Genomic DNA, 17,626 nt, shown 5'->3' with positions numbered 1-17,626 from the left:
ATGAATAGCAGATGAGCTCTTTTGGTAAGTATTATACCTCTCAGTTAGATTTCTGCAGGAGAAATGCCCAGCAAATCGTTGGGTTTTTTAAAATTAAAACACTGAAATCCATGTCAAGAGTCAAGAGCACAATATACATATTTAGGATGGAGGTTGCCAACTTGAAGAATACACAAGACACTTACCAGCAGAAATGAAAAATCCTCCCCCCACTTTGTAGAGGACATGACTGCCAAAAGGTGCAGCACAGATGATGAAGAAACTAGCAAAGACCGCCGTAACCACGCCCAGGAGCAGGAGAACTGACCAGAAACCACGATAAACTGGATATTCCCAAGGGAAAAAGAAACACAAAAGGGTTTTGTTTTTTTTCCAAAAGCAGTCTTAGAGATCAGGCAATTTTATAAGGCTTTCCCCCACTCCTTTTCATTTTTCTCATTAGCAAGCTGAATTTGTTCCTGCATAGCAGCAATCTAGACACCATATGTCCTTCATTAGGTTTGAACGCCAGATCCTATCAGATGATTGTGGAATATAATGATGTGTGTAAGAACACTATGAAACCCTGTTGCTTCATGTCTTCAGTATATGCGCATGGTTAATAAGTTCATTTACTTGGTCAATGGAAATTGTTCATAAAATGGTGTGCTGAACAGTTGCCAAGATTCTTGTAGATAATTATACGGTTTTGCTAGATAAAATTTATTTTATCAGAGTAGAAACAGACAACAAAGAAAGTACATAAGGAAATTCTTAAGATGGGGCCTAGAAACTCAAACTTCTTTAAAATACAGGCTCTTTTTTTTAAGTGATGGTTAGACAGTGATATTGATGTAATGAACGTGGAGTTGAGCAGACTCCGGAGGATGACAGAGGACAGGAGGGCCTAGCGTGATGTGGTCCATGGGGTCGTGAAGAGTTGGACTCGACTGTGCAACTGAACAACAACAACAAAAGTTTAACTTACTTTTCTAAAAATGTATGTATATGTGATTTTTTTTTCAAAAACAAAACTGAAATAGCACCAGAGTAACAAGCCAAAACATATATCCAAAATGAAAGTCAAGTTTACTGGTCATCACAGAGGCATTCAGAAATAATAGAAAAGTTCTTTGTATATTTTTCAACTCAAACATCAAAATCTCATTGAGCCAAGGGCAAGCAATGCTGAATTAATGGAAGCATCTGCTAATAAATGAGCTGGAGTTTTGTGACATACAACGGCCAAAAAAATTATTGTTCATAACAATAATTTAGCTGCTTAATTGCACATCTATTTTCAGAGACACTTTAGAAAGATGATAGCTGTGGAAATAAATTCAGTTTAGACATTGTAGAACAGACATATTAATTCCTCCTATTAGACAAATTATGAGTTGTCATGGTCTGTAGAGCTAAAAAGCATGAGATAAGCCAAAAAAGTAATGTATTTCAAGCAATAAGTGGGTATCAAAAGTCATTTAATAAAAGGTATAGTATTAATAACACTGAGCTAAGACAGCCTATAGTCATTCAACAATTTTATGTGAATAGATCAAGATGGATAGCCATGTTAGTCTGTCTGTAGCAGTAAAAAAGAGTAGGAGTCCAGTGGTTCTTAAAGACCAACTAAGAGTCCAGTGGCACCTTAAAGACTATCAAAATTTGTGGTAGGGTATAAGCTTTCGTGAGTCACTGCTCACCTTTTCACTTATCTGATGATGTGAGCAGTGGGGTCATGAAAACTCATACCCTACCACAAATTTTGTTAGCCTTTAAGGCGCTACTGGACCCTTTATCTTTTCTTATGTGAATAGGTATCTGATCAATTTTACAGCATATAAAAATTCCAGCAGGGGGTTGGACTAGATGGCCTGTATGAACCCTTCCAACTCTGTCATTCTATGATTCCATATGTTGTACATGAAATGCTTTTATTCCTTTCAAGCACATATAATTTTTAACATGTAGTTTTCATATTCTATACATTATTTTATTATGATTGATTAGGAATAATTTCATTATTTTTAAAGGTAAAGACTGCACCAATTTGGGGAAAAAATACATTGGACTGTTCTTTTACTGTCTATTATATTATTTCTAAATATACCACTTACTGGTTTTTTGTTGCGATGACAGCAAAAGGGCAAAAGAAAATCAAAATTCATTCAACGGAAGTATCTTGAGAATGCCTTGAGGAACATGTACAAAAAGCAATCCCCACAGAATGATACCTTCATGTTCAACATATGGGCATGTCCCCATTTAAAATGACTGAAATTTATTTGACTGTCACGATTCTTAGCAAAAGAACACTGTTATATTGGATAATGTGAGGGGGAAAGAACAACAAATTGCAGAAGCGACCGGAAACTTGCCTAAGTATAGTCTAGCTCTGTATTAATATCAGGACTTCAGTAATGAAAATACAAATGTGATCTTTGATCTTAAACATTTTTTTTCTGTATTTTTCCACCATTCAATCATTAAATGGTGTTTTACTGCAAACTTATCTATTTTATTTATTTTATTGAATTTATGAATTGCCCAACCTGCAAACATTCTTAAAACATTTAAAATACAAGTAACATATAATTAAATTTATAGTGGTAGAACTGTCAATTATAATTTAAAACCATTCCAGATGGCATAACAGTCCTCCTTTGCCGGCCACACCGCTGTCCTACCCAGCAGGGCAGGGCAGGGTACGTGGGGGCCACAGAGGGAAAAGAGAGGGTGCCAGTCTCAACCTCCCATTGCTGTCCTCAACTAAAAGCCTGGCGGAACATCTCTGCCTTGCAGGCCCTGCAGAATTGCCTTAGATCCCACAGGGCCCTGATGTTGTTTGGCAGAGAGTTTTGTTCTTCCCTAGCTTCTGGAATGTCAAGACCAAATGAATATATTTTTAAAAAATTTTTTGGAAGAAACGGCAGTCAGTTTTATGTCACTTTAATAATCTAAAATGCAAATATTGGCATTTTTATTAGCCATGTCACGATATCACAAAATATGACTAAAAGCTTCAATATTTTTTCTTAGCTGACTGTCTTAGGTTGCGGTCACACGCGCCAGAAAAAAATGGGGGGGGGGAAGCGAGGCTATTTCCTCCAGAGGAATTTGACCCTCCCTTTGAAGCTGTGGGCGCAGTCCGTCAGTGTGTGACCAGATGCAACTGCGGGTGAGTCGGCTTTTTTGTGTGCCCTTTCCCCCCCACGCGTTTAACTGAGGGATTGATGAATCGCACCTCCGCATCGAGGGCTCCCTATGGAGTTTGCAATGATGCACATACTGCGAAGGGGGGAAACAACGGCACAGAGTTGGGGTGGCCTGATCAGACCATCCCAATGCCATGAGAGCGTGCTGGAGCGATTAGACACCATCTGTGGCCCATTGCAACCTGTTAACTACCAAATTTCCCCCAGTGTCTTTTAACTCCGCTTCTGCGGCGGAGCAGAATGGGTTGCTGACGGCTGCGGGGCACTTCCCAGATGCTGCTGTCTGATCACGCCCTTTAAATCCGCCCAGCATTCACACCTATGTTGGGTCTAATTGTGCGTATGATCGCAGCCTTACATTCACTCATCAAAACAGTTTGTAGAGAATATCTTAACACTCTGTAACTAGCAAGGAGTGCAACCCAGTCTCACACTTTCAACAAGGAAACAACAGTCTGGACCCCACCATGCCATTCCATTGAATGAAGACCCTTGCTCTGCCTTGCTGCAGAAGAAGAAGACCAGTCACAGCAAGGTATCTTTAATCAGAGCAAGGCTTCCTATACTGAAGCAATGCTCCTTGTTTGTGGAAGGGAAAACTGTGATTCAGTCAAACACAACTAAAGTTAAGCCCTTCGCCCTTACCTGGCAAGCCCAATCTTTGTCCAGGCAAGCCCGATCTCATCAGATCTCAGAAGCTAAACAGGGCCAACCCTCGCAAGTACTTGAAAGGGAGACCTCCAAGGAATACCAGGGCCAGGACACAGTGGCAGGCAATGTCCTAGCCCACTAGCAGTTGCCAGAAGTCACCAAGCACACACATACACACAAAAATTATACACATAAAAAGTTAACCACTTTAATTGAGACACACGGACAGTTTATAGGACTTTAAAGTACTTAGGTTTTGCTAATCATCTTAAGCTTGATAGAATCACCACATTCCAGCACAAAGAAGATGGATCAAGAAAGTGACCTTAAGTATACCATCTGGACAGCTGACCCTCAGTGTTCTGCCCATAAAGATCTGCCAAAGCCAGAGTCTCTCAATATTTCAAAAGTGATGTGAGAGGTGCCTAGAAATGCAGAAGCATAGAGACATACAGGCCAAAATAACTTGCAAATGTGTTACCCATTCTGGGTGACAAGTCCAATTACAAGTCCAATTAAATAATGAAATGTTTTATATACTATTAATAAAAGTGTTAATATAAAAATAATAAAATACAGATCCATTAGTGCCCAGAATACTTCATTTCTATAAACATCTGCATTAGGCCACCTCTGGTTTGTGTGTGTATGTGTGATTTATATTCGTTGTCTGAGGATGATCGTATAATCATAACTCTAGGTGCTATTTTTAAGAGCTAAATTATCCCCCTCTAGAACAGATATACTTGCAATTTTCATATTCAAGATGTTTCCTATAGTAAAAGATGGGTGCAGGAATGAAAGCATAGTAACTCAGCCAGTGCTATGCACTTGAAGCCAGACTACTCTGTGTTGCAACAGGACTCAAGAGAATAGTTTGCATAACTTAGCTCCACAACATTTTTCTCCCTCATGTCCCAGCACTTGCTCTGGCAATGTTACACATAGCTAAAAATACACCAGAGTCTGGAACAGTACAAGAGGATCAGCAGGACCGCCTGTACATCAGTCTGAAATTTGCCCCGGTGACATCATCAGCCATGCAACGAATAAATAATTCCTTAATGCCCTTCGTACAACAACACTGACATTCATCTAGTCATAAGAACATAAGAGAAGCCAGTGTTGGATCAGGCCAATGGCCCATCTAGTCCAACACTCTGTCATACAGTGGCCAAAAATACCAGGTGCCATTAGGCGGTCCAGCAGTGGGGCCAGGACACTAGAAGCCCTCCCACTGTTGCCCCCCCTCAAGCACCAAGAATACAGAGCATCACTTGCCCCAGCCTAAGAGTTCCTATCTATACCTTGTGGCTAATAGCCACTGATGGACTTCTGCTAGTCCCCATCTAGCAAACTGTGAGCATGGCCCCTATAAAGCAACTCAGGCCATGGTAAGTAGGAGACGTAAGCCCTGATGCTTGCCCCTTGGATGAGCATGACTCACTTGGAGTGCACCCATTCTAACCCAATCTGTGCGTGTAAAGTGATATCAAGTCGCAGCCAACTTACAGCAACTCCATAGGGATTTCAAGGCAAGCGATTAAGCAGAGGTGGTTTGCTCTGCAAAATCTTCCATGGTGGTCTCCCATCAAAGTACTGACCCTGCTTAGCTTCTTAGATCTGACGAGATCGGGCTATCCTATCCCATTCTACATCCCACCCCAATATGGTTCACAAACAATTTTAAAGGAATTTTACCTTGGCGTTCTTTCCACATGCCATAGGTGATACCCATCTATCATATTTTATTGACCTGCCTACTCCAACCACCCACGAAGATCACTCCCAAATTATCAGCTGAGCTGTCTGTGTTTAACTTTATTTAATTATCCCAGGTAACATTTCATCATTGATGAAGGCTCTCTGTGAAACAATATGAAAACACTGACTGGTGTACTAATGTCCAGTAAACCAAACATTATAGTAAACATGTGTTAACTACTGAAATCAGCAGCCACGTGTCTGCTTGCATCTCCTGTTAAGAACATAAGAGACGCCAATGTTGGATCAGACCAAAGGCCCATCCAGTCCAACACTCTGTCACACAGTGGCCAAAAATACCAGGTGCCATCAGGAGGTCCACCAGTGGGGCCAGGACATTAGAAGCCCCCAAGCACCAAGACGAAAGAGCATCACTTGCCCCAGAGCCCCTATCTATACCTTGTGGCTAATAGTCACTGATGGACCTCTGCTCCATATGACTATCTAATTCCCTTTTGAAGCCATCTATGCTTGTAGCCGCCACCACTTCCTGTGGCAGTGAATTCCATGTGTTAATCACTCTTTGGGTGAAGAAGTACTTTTTTTTATCCGTTCTAACCCGACCGCTCAGCAATTTCATGGAGTGCCCACGAGTTCTTGTATTGTGAGAAAGGGAGAAAAATACCTCTTTCTCTACCTGCTCTTTCCCATGCATAATCTTGTAAACCTCAATCATGTCACCCCTCAGTCGTCTTTTCTCCAAGCTAAAGAGCCCTAAGCACTTTAACCTTTCCTCATAGGGAAAGTGTTCCAACCCTTTTATCATTCAAGTTGCTCTTTTCTGCACTTTTTCCAAAGCTATAATATCCTTTTTAAGGTGTGGTGACCAGAACTGCACACAGTATTCCAAATGAGGTCTCACCATTGATTTATATAGGGGCATTATGATATTGGCTGATCTGTTTTCAATACCCTTCCTAATAATCCCCAGCATAGCATTGGCCTTCTTTATTGCAGTCACACACTGTCTCGACATTTTCAGTGAGTTATCCACTACAACTCCAAGATCTCTCTCTTGATCAGTCTCTGCCAGTTCAGACCCCATCAATGTGTATTTATATTTAGGATTTTTAGCTCCAATGTGCATCACCTTGCACTTGGCCACATTGAACCCCATTTGCCATGTTGACACCCACTCGCCCATCCTTGACAGATCCCCTTGGAGTGCCTCACAATCCTCACTGGTTTTCACCACCCTGAACAACTTTGTATCATCCGCAAATTTAGCCACTTCACTGCTTACTCCCATCTCCAAATCATTAATGAACAAGTTAAAAAGCAGTGGACCAAGTACTGATCCCTGCGGTACCCCACTGCTTACCACCCTCCACTGAGAAAATTGCCCACCTACACTCACTCTCTGTTTTCTATGAACTAGCCAGTTTTTGATCCATAAAAGAACTTGTCCTTCTATCCCATGATTTTTGAGCTTACTTAGGAGCCTTTGATGAGGAACTTTATCAAAAGCTTTCTGGAAGTCAAGGTAAATAATATCTATTGGATCCCCCTTGTCCACATGTTTGTTCACCCCCTCAAAGAACACTAACAGGTTAGTGAGACAAGATCTTCCCTTACAGAAACCGTGCTGAGTCTGCCTCAATAGGTTTTGTTCATCTATGTGCCTACTAATTCTTTCCTTAATAATGGTTTCCACCAATTTACCCGGTATCGACGTCAGACTGACTGGCCTGTAATTTCCCGGATCTCCTCTGGAACCCTTTTTAAAGATGGGAGTGACATTAGCTACCTTCCAATCCTCAGGAATGGAGGCAGATTTTAAGGAAAGATTACATATCTTTGTCAGGAGATCTACAAGTTCACATTTGAGTTCTTTCAGAACTCTCGGATGTATGCCATCTGGGCCTGGTGATTTTTCAGTTTTTAAGTTGTCTATCAGTTTTAGGACCTCCTCTCTCATCACCTCAATCTGACTCAGGTCTTCCAACACCCCTCCTGAAATCAGTGGTTCTGGAGTGGGCAAGCACTTCTCATCTTCCACAGTGAAGACGGAGGCAAAAAATGCATTTAGCTTCTCAGCCATTTCCCTATCATCCTTCAATACTCCTTTTACCCCTTGGTCGTCCAAGGGCCCCACTGCCTCCCTGGCTGGTTTCCTGTTTCTAATGTATTTGAAGAAAGTTTTATTGTTGGTTTTTACGTTTTTTGCTATATGCTCCTCATATTCCCTTTTTGCCTGCCTGACCTCAGACTTGCATTTTATTTGCCATAGCCTGTGTTCCGTTTTATCAGCCTCACTGTGACTAGCTTTCCACTGCTTAAAGGAATTCTTTTTACTTTTTACAGCCTCCATTACTCTGTTTGTTAACCATGCAGGCTTTTTCCTATACCTGTTTGTGCCTTTCCTAACCTGCGGAATATATATTTTTTGAGCTTCTAGGATCGTAGTTTTAAATAGATCCCAAGCTTCCCCAATTGTTTTGACCCTTTCTACTTTTCCTTTCAGTTTCCTCCCCACGTGTCCCCTCATATCAGAGAAATTACCCCTTTTAAAGTTAAAAATGGTTGTGTGAGTCTTTTTGGCCAATTCTCTATTTGTACAAATGATGAACTCAACAACATTATGATCACTGTTTCCAAGCGGTGCAATCACTTTTACATCTCTCACCAGGTCTTGAGTGTTACTTAGGACCAAATCAAGGATCGCCTCTCCCCTGGTAGGTTCCGTGACCATCTGCTCCATAGCACAGTCATTTAGAGTGTCTAGAAACTCAATCTCTTTTTCCCGACTAGAACACATATTGACCCAATCAATGTGTGGGTAGTTAAAATCACCTATTATTACACAGTGTTTTTGTCTAGTTGCTATCTTTAAGGCATTCATCATTTTATAATCCTCCTCTATCTTTTGATCTGGTGGGCGATAACAAACTCCCAGTGTTAAGTTTCCTTTTGGCCCCCCTATTTCAACCCATAGAACTTCCAGAAGCGAATCCAATTCACTTAGCCTCTCAATCTTTCTAGACTTTATACCCTCTCTGACATACAGAGCTACCCCACCTCCAACCCTTCCCCCCCTATCCTTCCGATATAATATATAACCGGGAATCACTGTGTCCCACTGATTTTCCTCATCCCACCAAGTTTCAGAAATACCCACAATGTCTATTTTTCCCTCCGACACCAAGCACTCCAACTCCCCGATTTTACCTCGGACACTTCTAGCATTTGTATAGAAACAGCTGTAATTTCCCTTACAAGTTAAGCCTGCATCCTTCCTCTTGCTATCTCGAGTCGTTGTCCGGCAGTCCATGTCACCAGCCATGGCCTCTGTGGACAATTTCAATCCACCTCCCTGTAGAAAAGCAACCGGTACCCCCTCACCTCTCTCAGATGAGCCAACCCGAACCAGAGACTTTTCATCTCCTGTCGGCTTTCCCCCAATATTCAGTTTAAAAGCTGCTCTGCCACCTTTTTGATTTTAAGTGCCAGCAGCCTGGTTCCTTCTCGGGACAAGTGGAGACCGTCTCGCCTGTACAGCTCCCTCTTGTTCCAAAAAGTATCCCAGTGCCTAACAAACCTGAACCCTTCCCCCCTACACCATCGTCTCATCCACGCATTGAGACTCCTGATCTCTGCCTGTCTCTCCGGCCCTGCGCGTGGAACAGGTAACACTTCTGAGAAGGCTACCTTGGAGGTCCTGGACCTAAGTTTCCTGCCCAGCAGCCTAAATTTCTCCTCCAGGACCTCACGACTGCATTTCCCCACATCGTTGGTGCCGACATGCACCACGACCACTGGCTCCTCCCCAGCACTATCTACCAGCCTATCTAAAACACGCGTAATGTCCGCTACCTTCGCACCAGGCAGGCAAGTCACCATACGGTATTGGCTGATCTGTTTTCAATAGCCTTCCTAATAATCCCCAGCATAGCATTGGCCTCTTTATTGCAGTCACACACTGTCTCAACATTTTCAGTGAGTTATCTACTATGACTCCAAGATCTCTCTCTTGATCAGTCTCTGCCAGTTCAGACCCCATCAACGTGTATTTATATTTAGGATTTTTGGCTCCAATGTGCATCACCTTGCACTTGGCCACATTGAACCCCATTTGCCATGTTGACGCCCACTCGCCCATCCTTGACAGATCCTTTTGGAGTGCCTCACAATCCTCACTGGTTTTCACCACCCTGAACAACTTCGTATCATCCGCAAATTTAGCCACTTTACTGCTTACTCCCAACTCCAAATCATTAATGAACAAGTTAAAAAGCAGTGGACCAAGTACTGATCCCTGCGGTACCCCACTGCTTACGTCCCTCCACTGAGAAAATTGCCCATTTATACTCACTCTCTGTTTTCTATTAATTAGCCAGTTTTTGATCCATAAAAGGACTTGTCCTTTTATCCCATGATTTTTGACCTTACTTAGGAGCCTTTGATGAGGAACTTTATCAAAAGCTTTCTGGAAGTCAAGGTAAACAATATCTATTGGATCCCCCTTGTCCACATGTTTGTTCACCCCCTCAAAGAACATTAACAGGTTAGTGAGACAAGATGTTCCCTTACAGAACCCATGCTGAGTCTGTTGCATAATATAATTTACCATCGTATGGCTATCACCATTTTCTTGTGTTTTGCTCCACATTAATTGTTACTGCTGACTGGAGGTAGGAACATGTGGAAAGTTGTCACACTGAGATGTGGATAAGTTGAAAAATTTAACAGAGGAAGGAACTAATCCCATAGCTGTGGGCAGACTGCAGATTCTCTTTAGTGAACTGCTACCTACCTGAACATGGAGGTAATCCTGAAGCTGGTGTTCGAGATTCCTATACTTAAGCATACATACTGAGGCTCTGGCTTTAGATATACCTCAGGATTTGATTGCTCAGTGACAACAATGGAGCTGTTCCCATGTATATCTGTGCCCATATGTTTGCAAGTCATGCTATTTTGGTATTTTGGTCTGTATTGGAAAGGGTAGAAAGCCTGAACTGACTCTTTGGTTATAAATATATCACTTATCAGAGTCTGACTTACTGACACTTCTAACCTATGGGAGGGAGAGATACTAAAATTAAGGCTATTGGATCCAAAGGACCTCCAGGAGGCCCTCTGGGTTGTGATCTGATGTGACATGAGGAGTGCATAGTTCCTTATGTTACTTTTCAAGTGGCTTTTATGTTCTTCTCTATTAAAATTAGGAAGAAGTTTATATCCTCCACTCATTAAGGTTTGTATTCAAATTGTAGCCCGAAGTTTTAAGCTATGTTGAGTACTGGGTATATTTTAAATAGCAGTTGGATGAGATTTTTAGCTTGTATTTGTATTTCCATACAACTTAATGTTATTTACCCATGGTATGCTTTTGTATGTGTCTATATCTGATGTTAATGTTACGTTACGCTATGATGTTATGACCTATGGTTACAACATTAAATTCAGTCATTCTGATGTGACAAGCTTTTCTGTCAGCACCTGGTTGACTTCTGGACTGAAGAACTGACATGGGCAGTTGACACAACTGTTTTAAGGCCTCCTCCCCATGGGCTCTGTCGTGACACACACACCCCCGGGGAGTAAGTTGACTCCTTGTAGTATACTACAAAAGGAACAAGAGTAATAAAGGTCTGCCTTGCTTCAATAATTATTTTTAACAACATCTTAACAAAGTTTACCAATGCAGCACTTGGTGTACCCTTTAGACTGCAACCCTAAAAATGCTTTCCTGAGAGTAAGTCCCACTGAATACAATGAGGCTTACTTCCAGGCAAACCTGATTAAGATTTCTCCCTTTGTCTCCATGTCCACAATCATCTCTGGTCAACTGACAGTCTCTCAGTACCATTAATACTCAGTACCATTAATTAGCCGGTCTGTACTTCCTTGTTGTTATAAATCATTTTAAATGGTTTACTGGCAATTTTAAATTGATATAAAATGTTTGTTCATACAATTTTTTCATAGTTTTTTTTTTCAGATTAAGAATACTGGATAATGTATTTTAGGGAAACGGTGTTACTAATAATGTTATAATGATTTGCCTAGATTTACTAATTTATTTACGTTTATATGGTCTTGAATATTTGTAAAGAAGTGCCTTATGTTTATTTTTCTTTCCCCCTCACACCTTTTCCTTTTTTTCTGTATGCTATATAAAATCTAAATTAAAAAATATCTTCAAAAAATAAATTAGCTGTTCTGCAGCAGGGCAGTGAATACCCGAAAGGTGCACTGAGTACCATAAAAAAAATCAGAAGAGGTTTCCTCAAATAGGAGTTCATGGCCTTTGCTATTTTTTAATATATGAGATACATAAAGTTTAGAAAAAGTTAATCAAAATCAACCACTCTGTGTGGAGTTTTATAAATACTTTGGGTGTTTTATTTCTATGATTTAATGTGAGGTTTTATATACATGTATGTATGTTGCTGTGAGTGAAAATGTAAGAGTAAGTAAGTAAGTAAGAGGGGAGCTGGATGGGTGATGGAAGGGTGGATGGCAGCTGTACCCTAGAGGGCAGAGTTGATTGGGTGGGAGAGAAAGAGTTTGTCCAGAGTGTGTGGGGGGGGGGGGGGAAGAGTGGAGTGGGTGAAGAGATTTAGTGTGCTGAGAAGAGAAATCTATGTTATGTATGGAAGTCATTAGCCTAAGTGGCAAGAGAGGAAAATAACACTATGTGGAAGTTATTAGCCTAAATGGCAAGTGAGGAAAGTAAATTTTTGTGGCTACGCCTATTTAGAAGAAGAGGAAGACGAGATTGGATATATACCCCGCCCTTCACTACCTGAAGGAGTCTCAGAGCGGCTTACAATCTCCCTTCCCTTCCCCTCCCCACAACAAACACCCTGTGAGGTAGGTGGGGCTGAGAGAGCTCTGAGAGAACTGCCCTTGAGAGAACAACTCTGAATGAATTTTTGACGGACCCAAAGTCATACCAGCAGCTGCATGTGGAGGAGTAGGGAATCAAACCCAGTTCTCCCAGATTAGAGTCCACACTCCCAGATTGGAGTCCACTACACCAAACTGGTTCTTAATGAACTTTAAGGAACTTTAAGAAGAACTGAACCTATCTGAAACTATTACACTTACAAAGTTTACTGAAACCATTACACTGTTATATTTCCAACTGTTATATTTCTAAATAGACTCTATTTATGTTTAAGAGAAAACAACTGCTTTAAGATACCCTTTTACCTCACAGCCATTCCCACATGCTGATCATTCTGTCATTCTACCAAAAGTAATTAAACTATCCTGTTCTTTGGGTCCAATGAAGAATTCTAAGATAAGAGCTTTTGGTGGCAATGAAAACAAGTAGGAAATGCTAAGAAGGCAGCATAACAGACGTGACCTCAGAACAGTACAGAGGTACCTTTACAGGTGTTACTTATAAGGGGTCCCAGAAAAGAGCAAAATGTTACATCCTGGCTTTTATATTTATTTATACAGTGACTGGCACTTTATAGACTACACACACAGGTTCCTGCCCCAAAGCATTTACAGTCTAAAAATTGAGAATACAAACGGAGAGAGGGAGGGAGATAGAAGTGGGGATAAAAAGGCAAAGAATTAGTAATCAATAATCAATTATACATTTATTAAATGAATATATTTGAAAACCGCACCAAAAGTTATCTCTTTTTATGAGAATGCTGAAAACAGAAAACAGATTATTTACAACTGTGACACAGCAGCCGTTTCTCCTTGTTAGCAGAAATGTTCTCTCTTAACGCAAACAGTATGGTTGAGGTACCAACTGAAGAAACAACACATCAATATTGATTTAAGCTGTCAGCTTCAGTTCTGGGTATTAGAAGAAAAAACTATGATCCTTTCAGTCTGAAAGGTGATTTAATCTGCTGTGCAACCAGGAGGAAAAGCTTGATGCCCCCAAGACCCTCAACCCCCAGGGACCCCCATTTTTGTCATACTGTGTCCCCCCTTTTCTGTATATGTATATACCCGAGTGTGGGCCTAGAATTGATAGAAAATCAATAGAAGATAGTATATCAAAGGCACTAAAATGCTAAGGGACAAAGGCAGGCAGGGCTGCTCCTCTAACAGTCATGCAAAAACCCATCCTAAGAGGGATTCAGTCTAGGGCCATTCCCCTCCAAGGACCTCAGAGCCTCTTCCCTGAAAATTTGATCTCAACTAATGACACATATTTACAAACAATAAGCAAGAGGCCTATTCCAGCAATTTACTGAACGACCGGACAAGGAGGTTTCAGTCCTGTCTCAATCATGATAAGTACCTGGCCATAGGTTTAACTTCCCAGTCTTCCCAAGGGAACATTTTTTATACTTCCCATGCACAAAAGAAGAACTCCCTTCTACCACTTAGACAAAGGACTTCTTTTCAGGTTGGCTCATCCTTGAAAGATCGCATTTTTGTTATCCCCACATTCCGACCCCTTCTTCTCCTCATCCCTAGCAAAAAGGTATAAAAAGCTTCCCTTTCAGCCCCAATTTTTGTAGCCAGTTTTGGACTTCTACTGTTACCCCAGCCTGATGGTTGTTCCCTCATCTCTCTATTCTCAACTCTTTGCTCCAGGGATCTGCCTCTGTGCTTCCTTCTCCTGCCTGGTCAGTTTCAGGTCTCCAAGCGGCTTCTTCACTGCGGAGGACACTCCCCCACCTCTTCCAAAACACTCACATATTTCTTTGTCTTTTACAGGTGCATTATGCCTTGCAGGCATGCGGGTTCTTTAGGGAAAGGTTTTTGTGCTTTATTTGCTGTTTTGCGTTTTTCCATTGTGTAACTTCCATTTTGCTTTACTGTATTCCATAAATTAATTTGGTTTCTCTTCTGTTTATAAGATAAAAATCCCTTCTCTTTAAGTGTCTTCCCCCCCCCCAGTTTTTCCAAGTGTTGATTTGAGTCTGAACCTTAGTATACACAGACTAAGATCCCAAGTATCAAATTATGCAAAATAGATGTGTTTGTTCCATGTTTACAAGGGGACGCCTTTCCACATTATGGTCTGACATGTATAGACTAATTTGGGTAACAAGCTGTTACGCTTTACCAGAATTGGCTGAGCATCAGGTAGCTTGCATGTCTGTAATGAAATATCACTAATTACTGATGAACACTGCAATCCTACAGAAGTTTATTTGAAACTAAACTTCCAAGGAAGTATCTCTAAGGTTATAAAACTTGCTGCTTTCATTTTCTGTCCAGTTTTGAAAAGTGCATATAAAAAGGACCTAGTGTCACTGCAGCTAGAATCAAGGGATGTAACAGGAGACACATGGAAGAGAAATGGAATGCCATCTATGAGCTATGACAAATATGATGAGAAATGTCATGCACAAGACTTGGAACACGGATAAACTGCAGAGTGCACATTCTGTGAGCAAGGGTGACAAATACTATAGCTCATACTCCTTTCATTCAAAATTAGGCGTACCATTAGGGAATAGGTAATGGAGGACAGGACAACACAGGATCCCTTGGTGTACCTTGACTCCTATTTTGTACCCACATTAAGTAGTCCAGTTATGTCTGCAAGCCTTATTTGTCTTGCTATTTGCTGCAGAAAAATCATATATATATGCAATAAGATTAGCTTGTATAAGGGAACTAAATATGTGTTTTAATGAGTGTAGTTTCTTTCCAATAACAGGTTAAACTGAATCTGTCTTAATCTGAAACAGTCCTCCTACATCCTCCCCCCACCCTCCCCCCTTCAAATACTAGGTTAGATATAGAACTAGATCATGCTTTGGGAAATCTCTAATGCAACCTAAAATGAATTAGAAATTATTTTCTCCATCCACAAGGAAAACGAGATTGAAAAATGGGGGGGGGGGGGGAGAGAATACTGTCAGACAAATAGTTAGAAAAAAGGTAGTATTAAAAAGTCAGATAAAATTACATAATATAAATCCACATGACATGTTCTCATTTTAGACTCTTTTGTGGCAAAATGTTTTAAAAGAAAGATACAAATAAATGTGAAACAGCACCGATAAATAAACCAGGATATTTTATCAGAAATAATCCATACCAAATCACATTAAATGAATCCTGAATGATAAAAAAGAAACACCATCTATGAATTGTGATTATATCAATAATAGGAAATATTTAAGAAGGCATTAGGTTGAATCCAGCTGGCTTTTCTACTGCTGATCATAGGTGGATGGTCTCCACTGACCATGCAAAAAAGCCTATGCTGGGGACCATGGGAGCTGTATGAACAAAAGCCAAATGGGATGGGGAGGAGAGAGGAACTGGGTGAGACTGAGTGCCAAAGCAGGCTGAATTCAACCTAGTATACAATCAATTTCTGCGCACAGATTTTACACAGACTCTGCAGAGGGCCCCTAACGTGGCAGTAGTAGCAGCAGGCAGCCCAAATGCTCTAACTCAGAATCAGGCAGCCTCTTCCTTGCAGTGGCAAATTATGCAGGTAGGTCAATGGAATTCTATAAATATTTGATCCATTATAATTCTTTAAGATCACCCTTATTCCAAACATATTTTACAAGCAACAGGATACTACACTGAGATGGCATCCAACCTTTATGGACAGACACATGTAGCATCCTGGTTTTGCAACTGAGGGTTATAATATGCAAACAAGCTCTTGAATAACAAGGCTTCAAGAAATAGGATAGGTCAGAAGCAGTGTTCCCTATAAGCTGAGTTAGTGTGAGCTAGCTCACAGTTTTTTAGCCTCCAGCTCGCACATTTCTGTCTTAGCTCAGGAAGGATGGCTCCAGAGCAAACTAATATATGCAGTAGCCAAATCACTCACTCACAACTTTAATGCCAGTAGCTCAAAAAGTAGAATTTTTGCTCACAAGACTCTACAGCTTAGAGGGAACATTGGTCAGAAGGCATGATAAACTATGGATTCATTACTGGTCTAACTGAAATCAATGTGAACACTTGCTGATCTGATTATCTGAAGGCTGCACCATTCAGGCAGCATTGGGCAAAATCTTTTTTTTTTTTTGTAATCTGACCCAGCAGGATAATTCTTTTGTCTAGTTTATTGTAACACCTCAGTGCCAAGTTTCAGACATGTTGTGTGATACTTTTTCTTTAATTATTCCAAATAATTGTCTTGTAAAATCAATGTTTCTGTGGTCACATAAGGGCATAAGAGTTCCCTTGCTTGATAAGGTACCTTCATAGCAGGGCCATAGCCAGTGATGGCGCTTTAGGGGCTTCACCCCTGAAAAGTATGCAGACGGAGAGTGATTTCAGCTAAGCATACCTTTATTTAGTTCAGGACAAAGACGAGGGACCAGCTCGCAGGCTGGTTTATATACGTTCAGAAACCCCGCCACCCAGTACACCTAAACACACCCCCTACTCCTGATAGGCTATTTACAGTAACCGGGCGACCATTGGTCTCCCGGCTGAGAAGCTGGCCCTTTGATTGGGCCGGCTAGGATCCTACGGACCCATTGTCTTTGGACATGAAGCTATTGAAGAGTTGTGCCTGGCCAGCCCGGGCAAGTCCGGGCATGTCAGGCTGAATACATTACACCCCTCCCCCCTTGGTTCAGAAGGCACCCACAGACGAAGTCCTTCAAGTAGGCGGGTGGCTTCTTGGGGCGCGTCGAGCGTCGGGGCTCCGGGGTAGCGATGGGTTCGGTCTCGGGGGCCCTGGGAGCCGAGGGGCCTGGGACCGACGAGGGCGCCGAGGAGGCAGGACAGTCTGGCACCACGGTGGGAGGCGCCTCGGTTTCCTCACGGAGAGGCGGCTGTGGATCCGGTTCCGGTAGTGGGGCCGATGTGGCAGGCTCTGGGTCCTCGTCCGGATCCTCAGGGTCCAGCTGTAGCGTGCGACGGCGCAGCTGATCTATGTGCCGGTGGAGGATCTGGCCGTCCTCGCTGGAGACCTCGTATGAACGGGGGCCCTTGACCCGTATGACTCGGGCTGGGATCCATTGAGGCCCCCGGCCGTAGTTTCGGGCGTACACCGGGTCCTCTGGAAAGAACCCTCTGGCCGGCTCGTACGTCTCGGTGCCCGGGGCCTCCGGGGTTGCCCGATCTGGGTGTAACCGATCCAGTCGGGAGGCCAGGCG

At 41.9% G+C, this 17,626-nt stretch overlaps 1 protein-coding gene across 1 annotated transcript in view; it reads right to left on the bottom strand.

The window, feature by feature from the left end:
* The window catches only part of TMEM182 (transmembrane protein 182), a 38,454-nt gene that overhangs the window by 9,916 nt on the left and 10,912 nt on the right, over positions 1–17,626 (bottom strand). The window contains exon 4 of the mRNA XM_015410980.1: positions 186–323. Within this exon, the coding sequence (XP_015266466.1) occupies positions 186–323 (138 nt within the window). The remainder of the gene's footprint in view (positions 1–185; positions 324–17,626) is intronic.

The sequence above is a fragment of the Gekko japonicus genome, unplaced genomic scaffold, assembly GCF_001447785.1.
Source record: "Gekko japonicus isolate JY-2015 unplaced genomic scaffold, Gekko_japonicus_V1.1 scaffold353, whole genome shotgun sequence".
NCBI lineage: Eukaryota > Metazoa > Chordata > Lepidosauria > Squamata > Gekkonidae > Gekko > Gekko japonicus.
The sequence above is the reverse complement of the archived record's forward strand: the minus strand, read 5'-3'. Positions and strand labels throughout refer to the sequence as shown.